General features: G+C 37.0%; 1 protein-coding gene across 4 annotated transcripts in view; it reads right to left on the bottom strand.

The window, feature by feature from the left end:
- Window positions 1-9,648, bottom strand: part of INTS8 (integrator complex subunit 8) — a 65,065-nt gene that overhangs the window by 15,571 nt on the left and 39,846 nt on the right. For all 4 annotated transcript variants that reach the window (XR_011376864.1, XM_030862913.3, XM_060287362.1 and 1 more), the window contains exons 19-26: window positions 9,282-9,338; window positions 9,137-9,198; window positions 6,608-6,726; window positions 5,426-5,529; window positions 4,369-4,419; window positions 2,469-2,542; window positions 2,324-2,388; window positions 2,122-2,165 (exon numbers count right to left, since the gene is read on the bottom strand). Coding sequence is in view for 3 of the 4 variants with exons in the window: in XM_030862913.3 (XP_030718773.1) it covers window positions 2,122-2,165; window positions 2,324-2,388; window positions 2,469-2,542; window positions 4,369-4,419; window positions 5,426-5,529; window positions 6,608-6,726; window positions 9,137-9,198; window positions 9,282-9,338 (576 nt within the window). In the remaining variant the exon portion in view is untranslated. The remainder of the gene's footprint in view (window positions 1-2,121; window positions 2,166-2,323; window positions 2,389-2,468; window positions 2,543-4,368; window positions 4,420-5,425; window positions 5,530-6,607; window positions 6,727-9,136; window positions 9,199-9,281; window positions 9,339-9,648) is intronic.

Here is a 9,648-nt window from a genome sequence, read left to right as displayed (position 1 = left end):
GCCACAACAGTGAGAGGCCCGCGTACTGCAAAAAAAAAAAACTCGGCAGAGAAGGGATGAGAGAGAGGTGGAGTACAGTCAAGAGAAGTTTCTATTAAGAATGAAATAGTTTATAGGTATGGGAGTGGTTGACAATATAGGAGAGGAGATAACTAACTGAAAGGGACAATCACTGAAAGGATAGAATCAAAAGCATAAAAACTTGTCTTCATCAAGGAGTAGCATAGCTTTTACTGACTAAAAGTGTGGATTTAACAAGGAATACAGTTGTCAATTATTTTGAAGGTGGAAAGCATGGACCTGAAACAGGAATGTGAAGCTGGCATTCAAGGGGCCACAACTCCCAAGACTATAACTTTCACAAGGACGGGGGCTGATCAGTCTTTTTTTCTGGTCTACTCCAAACAGACAAGGAAGTTACTGAAAATGGAAAAGGGAGAGAGGACAGGGGCTTAATAGGGTGAAAGTCTAAAATATTCCCTAAAAAAGAATGCAGACCACTGACCACTGGCAGGTAAACAAAAGAAATGAGCGGCCAGCTAAGGTTGGAGGCCATGGTTTGGTAGTGGCACAAGTTTATACAGTTGTAGGATTTTTTCCAACAGAACTCAGTGGCTCAGGGGAAAAAAAGCACAAATTTTTGAACTGATTCAGGGTTGGGACTTTTCCAGATGAAGCAAAAGACAAAAAAGCAAAGATGCTGAAAATTAATCAGAGTAGTCCCGACAGTCAACCATAGATAGAAGGGGTTCCCAAATCTGGTTTATAATCAGAACTACCTGGGAAAACTTAAAAATTGGATCCCAGGGTCTCATCTCAGATCAAATGAATCAGTATCTCTGAGAGTACACAGGCCAGTATTTGCTGTACTCAAGGTCAGTAGGGAAGGAACAGAAGTTGGAAAAGGGCTGACAGACTGGGGAAAACTTGGTCATGAACTTGAACATCTCACTGATGATGAGGAACATGGGAGCCCGGAAGTAAGAAAGGGATAGATTACTGGCACAGAGATCTTATGTAGAGCAATTCTGACAAAAAGGCCTGGCCATGGGTGGCTGATGAAGAGTAAAGGTGATAATGGAACCTGGAGTGCCAGGGGTGTTGGATAAGTTGATCACATGTCTTTTGATGCATGCACAGGAACATCCAGGTAGTTGTTTAGATGAGCTAGTAAGGAGGTAGGTGTAAGCTTCCAAGGAGAAAGGGCTTAAAAAATGATACAAGTAGAGATAGTCTAGAAATGCCATCAGGGAACTGGGAAATTTTCAGCATTGCCTTCCAGCCCTGGATAAGTTAGAAATTGGAGAATGAGTAGTCTCCAATTAAGTGGAACTGGCACCATATTCTTTTTCCTCTTTTTTTTGAAAGATGCTGCTGTTAGTCTGTTTCCTCTAAATAATGGCCATACAATTTAGTCCAAGTACAAAGCTTTAAAGGACACTTAATAAACGGCATATACTTTTATTAATGAGTGAAAGAGCAAAGAGAAAACATATATGGGTTATAGTGACACAGCAAATGTTAGGCTTGTAAAAATGACCATGAATTTGTAATGTTTTGGTTTATAAGTCAAATTTAAATAAATAATTCATCCATCAAGTAACTACTGAGCATCTATTATTTGCCAGGCACCATTCTAGGTATCAACTGTGACAAAACCAATTCCTACCTCATGGGGAAACAGCCAATAAATAAGTAAATATACAATATGTCAGTTGTAGATAAGTGCTATGGAGAAAAGTTTTAAAAGGGAAATGAGAATAAGAGTATTGGAGGGAAAGGGGGAGAGACACTGCTATTTTATAAGATGGTCAGGAAAGGACAATTACTTCTTAAGAAGGTGACATTTGAGAAGAGACCTGAGGGAAGTTAAAAGAATGTTCCTGAAAGAGAAAATTTCACAGGCCATTCGGTAATGAATGTTCTTGGCATGTTCAAAGAACAGTAGGGGTACTGGTGTAGGAGAAGTTGCAAGGGAGAGTCGAATGAATAGCTAGAGGTCAAGTCACATGCGGCCTTGCAGGCCACTGTAAGGACTTTGATGCTGTATGAGACAGGAAATAGTTTAGTATTAGGGAAATTAAGCACATCATTGAAGAATCAAGGCATAAAATAACTTACCGCAATTTGTCTTTTATCTGTTTCTCCTCTTTTGTGATGAAGATCTAAATGAATCAGTTAAGAATAATAAAATTGATACTATTAAATATCACGATATTCTCAACTGTTGTTTTTTATTTAGAAAATACAAAATATTAAATACTTATTTAATTTACAGAAATGAATTGTTCTAACATCACACACATATGTTGATGAAGGATACAAGTCAAGTATTCCAAAATGGTAACATCCCATATGTAGTCATAGTAGGAGTCCATAGCATCATGACTGAAAAACAGAACTCAGTTACTTCCTCTTTCTTAAGCAGAAAAATTTCAACTTCATTTTATTTCAAAAACCATTCATACCTGTTTTGTTCCTGCAGTGATTTAAAGGCTGTTTTGTAGTCAATCTCTCTGAGGAACTGACATAAAATTGCCACCTACATAAAAAAAGAATTGAAAATGGTTTCATGTAACTAGTATCAACAATGACTACTGGTTTTGGAGGGGTAATTTTTAATGATTTTCATGTCAAGAGTATATTATTTAATTTAAGAGGTCTCGCAGATCAGGCTGAGTGGATCAGCTGATATGTATGGAATCCATCCAATTTTAATTGTAAAAAACCCTTACACCAGGCTTCCCTGGTGGCACAGTGGTTGAGAGTCTGCCTGCCGATACAGGGGACACGGGTTCGTGCCCCGGTCCGGGAAGATCCCACATGCCGCGGAGTGGCTGGGCCCGTGAGCCATGGCCGCTGAGCCTGCGCGACCAGAGCCTGTGCTCCGCAACGGGAGAGGCCACAGCAGGGAGAGGCCCACGTACCGCAAAAAAAAAAACCTTACACAAGTGTCTGTCTGCCCAATATTTTCTTCCCCTGTGACCTAAATCATAAATTTTGAGAGCTTTATCTGAATGAGAAGCTGGCAAAAAGCCAGTTTAGAAAACTGAAGGGAATGGAAAACTGCCAAACAAAAGTGTCAAACATTCAAGGACATATAGAACATCCAATTAAACCTTTCACAGCTGGCAAGTACAGAAGCTCATTTTGGCAAAATGTAGGCCAGTCTGCTTAACATTGAAAACAGATCCATTTCAGTCATTTATGTAGGTCATAATGCTGATCTCTTTTTTAAATATTTAAAGATTTTTAAATTGATTATTATTCACATATCATAATGTAAACCCTTTCAGAGTAAAAAATTCAGTGGTTTTTAGAATATTCACAAAATTGTACAACCATCACCGCTTTTAAGTCTCAAACATTTCATTACCTGCCTCCCGCAAAAAAACAAGAAGCTTCATACCCATTAGTAGTCAGTCTCTATTCCTCCCCTACCTCTCCACCCCGCGGTCTCTGGCAACCACTGATCTACATTCTGACTCTATAGATTTCCCTATTCTGGACATTCCAAATGAATGAAATCATACAATACAAAGCCTTTTGTATCTGGCTTTTTTTTACTCAACATAAAACTTCCAGGATTCGTCCCTGTTGTAGCATGTATCAGTACTCCCCTCCTTTTTATGGCTGACTAATATTCCATTGTGTGTGTGTGTGTGTGTGTATATATATATATATACACACACACACACACACAACACACACGCACACCAAATCTCGTTTATCTGTTCATCAGCTGATGAACACTTGGGTTGTTTCCACTTTTTGGCTATTATGAATAATGCTGCTATAAACATTTCACGTACAAATTCTTCTGTGGACATACGTTTTCAGTTTTCTTGGTTATATACCCAGGAGTGAAACTGCTGGGTCATACGGTAGGTAATTCAATGTTTAACTTCTTGAGCAAGCACCAAATTGTTTTCCAAAGAGGTTGCCCCATTTCATATTCCTACCAGCAATATATGAGGGTTCTAATTTCTCCACATCTTCATCAATACTTGTTACTATCTTTCAGTTACAGCCTCCTTGTGAGTGTGAAGTGACATCTCATTGTGGTGCTTACATTTCCCTAATGATTAATGTACATATCTACTTTTAAATATAAGAAAACATACTTGAGAATGCTTTTTCCATTTATAAGGTTCAAAGACCAATGCCTTCTAACTCATACTTTCATTTTAGTTAAAATTCTGTAAACTATTTTTTAAAAATTTAAAGAACATGCAAATTCTTAAATACCATAAATTTAAGCAATTATGATACGGAAAATAAAAGCTACTTCCCAGTCCAACGCCTTATATTTATTATAAACTCTAATATTCATGAAAACAGACCAGCATCATAATATTATAAACTAACCTGTGTGTGGCAATTCAGCAAAGAACAGCACTTTATCATTCGTTTTATTACCTACAAAAACAAAATTCTGGTTATTTTCAAAAACTAGTTAATGTCAATTGTAACAAATGTACCACTCTGATGTGGGATGTCAATCATGAGGTAGGTTTACATGTATGGGGACAGGAGGTACATGAAAACTCTGTATTTTTCACTCAATTTTGCTATGAATCTAAAACTGCTCCAAAAAATAGAACTTTTAAGTTAAAAAAAAATCTAGTTATTAAAAAATTTTAAATCTTATTTCAAAAGCCATTATTATAAATATTAAAAAATGCCATTTATTAAATTATGATATTGGTGGCCTAAACCAGAGGAAAGGGTAATGCATATTGAGAGAAAATTAACAAAATTTGAGATTTAGGAGGCAGAATCAATATGCCTTGAAGGCTGAATGGATGTTGGTGGGAGGGTTAGTAAAGAAAAGAGGATGACAGGATTTATGCTTGGTCAACTCAAAGGGCTAAACAAAGCTGACTGCTATTTCGGTGGGGTCTTCTGTTTTTGTTTTTGTTTTGGTGTGGGAAGGTCATCAGGAGGAGAGACTGGTAGAGTAAGACGCTGAATCAGGGGACTTCCCTGGTGGTCCAGTGGGTAAGACTCTGCCCTCCCAATGCAGGGGGCCCGGGTTTGATCCCTGGTCAGGGAACTAGATCCCACACGCATGCTGCCAACTAAGAAGGAGTTCGCATGCCGCAACTAAGAGCCTGTATGCTGCAGCGAAGAGCCTGCAAGCCGCAACCAAGACCCGGAGCAGCCAAAGTAAATAAATAAATACTAAAAAAAAAAAAAAAAAGCTGAATCAGTTTTGGACAGGTTGAGTTTCAGGTGTTTTTGGGAAATCAAAGCAGCAATAGCTGTGGGCACTGGAAATATGGAGAGCAATCTGGTCTAGAGCAATCAATTTGGGAGTTACCACCATATACATGGAAATGAATAAGCTCATGCAAAAAGAGGCCCAGGAAGAAGAACATTTAAAGCCAGACAAGAAGCAAGCAAGCCCGCAAAAACAACCTACCTGGTCTGTATAAACATCTGGGGGCACAGCCTTATTAAAGAAATCAGAACACACCGCTCCTGCCTGGAGGTAATAGTGAAGAGCTGCCGAATACTGATTTGTTGCTTGAAGTAGAAAACAGAGATAAAGAATTACCTGCCATTAAATACACAGCTGGAAAAATAGGGCCTCTTTTGTGAAGAGTCAGGTATTATTACTTCATGTTTGACAAAAGCAGATTCAAACCACAGACCTAGGGGTAACACTTAGCCAGGCCAACAATGAGAAAAATTGGCTTTATTTTTTCAACCGCTTTAAAGTAGTTGTATAATAGAGTCTTTCCTTCTCAAACTGATTAGCCAAATATTCAGCTCAGATTCCTTGTCAAACTTACTGGTACAGAATTTAGTATTTGGAGGTACAGCCAGTATTTTGTAGTGACTACCAATGGAATATAACCTTTAAAAATTGTGAACCACTATGTTGTAAACCTGTAACTTATGTAATACTGCACATCAACTATACTTCAATTTAAAAAATGAAAAAAATAAAAATGACTTAAGGCTGCTTGCAATAAGTCACTTAAAAAAAAAAAAAGCTGGGTGGCAGACACAGGAGATACATGGGGATTCATTATACTATTCTCTCTACTCTTACATTTTGAACTTTCTCTTTAAAAAAATCAACTCCTAAAAAAGTGACCCAGAAATGACACCAGTCAGAACTGTAATTTGATCTGTATAGTAATAGAAATATTAGAAATTCCCTATCAAGTTGGAAAATCTATCACATACACTGGGGGGAAAAATTAGGAATCTATTTTCAAGAACACAAGTAATTATCAAGAGTGCGTGGACATATTTTAGAACATTTAAAGAGCAATTTTGTAAACTAAACTTTAACCTCTTTCCTTAAGAATGTTTTACCAACTTTTTAGATGACCATTTACTATTAAAAAAAAAAACAACACAGAGAAAAAGCAGTCAACATAAAACTAAAAGCATCTGAATCAAAGGCTCAGAAAAATGCATACATATTAACAATAATAGTTACTTTCAATTTTATCTAAGAAGAAGAGTTAGAGAATGTCAAAAACAAGACTTAAGTTTAATAAAGTATTGTAATAACAAGTGTAATATATTTATTTTCACTTCTAAAACTGCTACGAAAACAAAACAGAAAGCAACCATACATCTCACTTACCAAAATAAATGTCTGCCTGAATAATTAACCAGGAATGGTTGTTTGGGTTTATACTGAGGGAATACCGAACTAGCTCTTTCACTGTGATAGCCACGGCTTCAAAGTCCACGGACTGGAGGCTATATGAAAGACAATAAACATAATCTCTATTTTAAGAGTCAACTTCAAATTCCATACACACATTTATTAAAAACAAAAAGGCTTAGTCAAAATGTAGGTGATCATAAATACAATGCTAAATATTACTAGGAGTAAATATTTTAAAACTATCAAAACAACTAAATCTGAGGAAGTGTGATCCGCTAACTTTTTATAAGGGGCTGAAGACAATCTGATTTTTGTTTCCTTTATTTTCCCAAAATGCCAAAGAAGGCCACTCTAAAAAGTATCTTTAAATATTCGACAATATAAAGCACAAAAAAGGTCATAGGATAGAACCCTGTCTCCACTTTTTATGCACAATTTACAGGCAACAAAATTACAAAGAGACAGACTCATAAAAATTTTCCAAATGATTTTTAAGTTCTGTTATCTAGAGGAAGCTACAGAAAACAAGGGCTCAAACACTAACAATACTGCTACATGGCCTTAAATTCACCTTGTGGCTTCTTGTAAGGGTTAACTAACTCCTCTGGATTAGATGTTTCAGCGGGTTGGGGCGAGCCATGGCAAGGGTATCACTGCAGCTCATTTGCAAGCAATGAAGAATCCAAAAAAGAGTACGGAAGGGGGCCAGCTGCTCTGAGCCTAGTTCAGCCTGGAAGTCCTGAGATGCAGAATTAGGAGGTGGAACTGTGAGGATGAAGCCAAGCAAACGCCCAAGAAACACACTGACAGCCCCTACAGCGAGACCCAGCGGGGGAGAACAAGCTTCGGCTTCAGAAACACACCGAGGTTCAAGTCCTGGCGCTATCATCTAACAAGTTGGACAAAGTACTCCTGTTGCCCTGAGGGGTTAGATTTTACCATAACTCACCACTGTTCCCAGTACAGTGGGAAAGTATTGTGGTGCCATTAGTAAATACCCAACTGTTGATTTACAACTAATTTATTTACAATTATTTAAATGAGTTACACTGGTTTATGTTTCCTAGAAGTTATAAAATGTTAAGTCTAAGAATTCTATCTACATAACAAACAATCAATTTTAAAATAGTAACACTTAATCCATGCCATCCTCACACTACTCTTGGAGTCAATAAAGACTCCTCTGCTCAAGAGAAATATCTTTTCTGGTCAAACATTTAGTCACATTTTATTTTCTCTGGGTTAATTTACATTAAAGTAATTTTATCATGAAAACAATAGTTAAGCCTACTACGTGGCAGCCCTTATTCTAAACACCTAGCTTAGGAAGTTTATTATTTAATCCTCACAAGGTAGGTACTATTCTTATACCCGTTTTACAGATGAGGAAACTGGCACAGAAAGCAACTAACCCAAGGTCATATACCTGAGAAGTGGAGAGGCTGGGACTCAGTCTCTCTGAGTCTGGCTCAGAACCTCTATAATAAACCATTCTTTTGCCCCATTTATAAACACACACTGAAAAAAATCAATCATTAGTTTACAGTCTAAACTTAGGCCAAAGAAGTAACACCAAAGAGGTATTACAACCATCAATTAAAAAGGCAAAATGACCTCTACCTGATTCTTGGATTGCTATCTGATATACCAAATTTTATGTAAAAATCTGCAGTTATTTGCTTCAGGAAGCATAGTGCTTCTGTGGGAACTAAGGCTCATAAGCGGAGGGAAGGGTCACTCACTCACTTTAGACTCTCCGAATCCCTGTCAGAGAGAGAACAGCTTCCAATCTCTAAGACTGAGACGGAAGCAAATTGCTCTCATTCTACTGCCTGCTTACCTACCTACTACAATCTTTTCTTCTTCAAAAATGCCACTAAAAGCAATAAAATAAGGTCTAGATCTGCCCTTCAGGCACAAAGAAGATGACTGGCAGGGAAGGGAGAAAAGGAAAAGTAACTTTTGTGAGGAAACAAATGGACTCTCCTGAATGAGAAGTTGCTACGTGTGGGAAGAGAAAAATATAAATGGTTTCTTCTTCCAGAAAAGGAATCTTTTCTTCTTCCCCCCCAAAAATTCCCCCATCCTCTTACTGTGATTCTCAGGTGATGAAAGTTAAGAGAGAAGATTTCTTAAATTACTTAAAGAACTTCTTAAGGCAACTAAAAAGGGTTGGGAACCTCCGACAATCACTGTTAGAAAAACCTGATAGAAAGTCATTCTTTAATTAGCCTCACTTTTCTAATTCTACCACTGACAAGGAATCAGGACCACTGAGAGACTGTCTAGGTTCTACTTAAGGCTACTATACCTTAGCTCAGTTATGCCTTATCCATAATTTTTAGGAAGATTATTACTGTTAATAGAGAAACATGAAGTTGGCTATAGAGTCCTAACGAATTGCAGCCTTTGATCAAATTATTCAAGGTTATCTATATCAGTCAGGATGGTTTCTAAATATATAAAACAGTTTAATGAAATGTAAGCTGTAATACTTCTTACTTGGGGATGGAGGATGGCCAGATAGAAATGTGTTCAGCTGTAATATCATTCACAATGTCCTCCTTATTTAAAAAAAAAAAAAAAAGCATGATTTAAAAGGAAATTTCTTCCAAAGATTTTTTAGATGAAATTATAAAATACTTACCCGAACATTGTGAAGTTTCACAAAGAGTGATAAAATAATAGTCAAAACCAACGGTTCCTATGAGAAAGAAAACACAGAATCCTTAAATATTAAATATATTTTAGTATCTCTCCCGTCAACTTCAAGGATACCAAGTATTTTCCTTCAAAAGATTCTTACGGGTTTGAAAATTACCACCTGCTTTAGTTTACAGCACACTAAAGATCAACTTTACTTTTAATCTCATGAAAGAAATGACAACACACAATTTACACAGAAATGACCAAATTTAGGTGTCTGTCCTCACGTCTTTTGAAATTGAGTAAACAGACCTCTTTCCAACTAGTACTTCCAGCTACCTCTAGAAAAAATTGACTTTTTATTCCTT

The sequence above is a fragment of the Globicephala melas genome, chromosome 17, assembly GCF_963455315.2.
Source record: "Globicephala melas chromosome 17, mGloMel1.2, whole genome shotgun sequence".
Classification (NCBI taxonomy): Eukaryota; Metazoa; Chordata; class Mammalia; order Artiodactyla; family Delphinidae; genus Globicephala; species Globicephala melas.
Note: the sequence above shows the minus strand (reverse complement) of the source record. Positions and strands in the feature narration are given on the sequence as shown.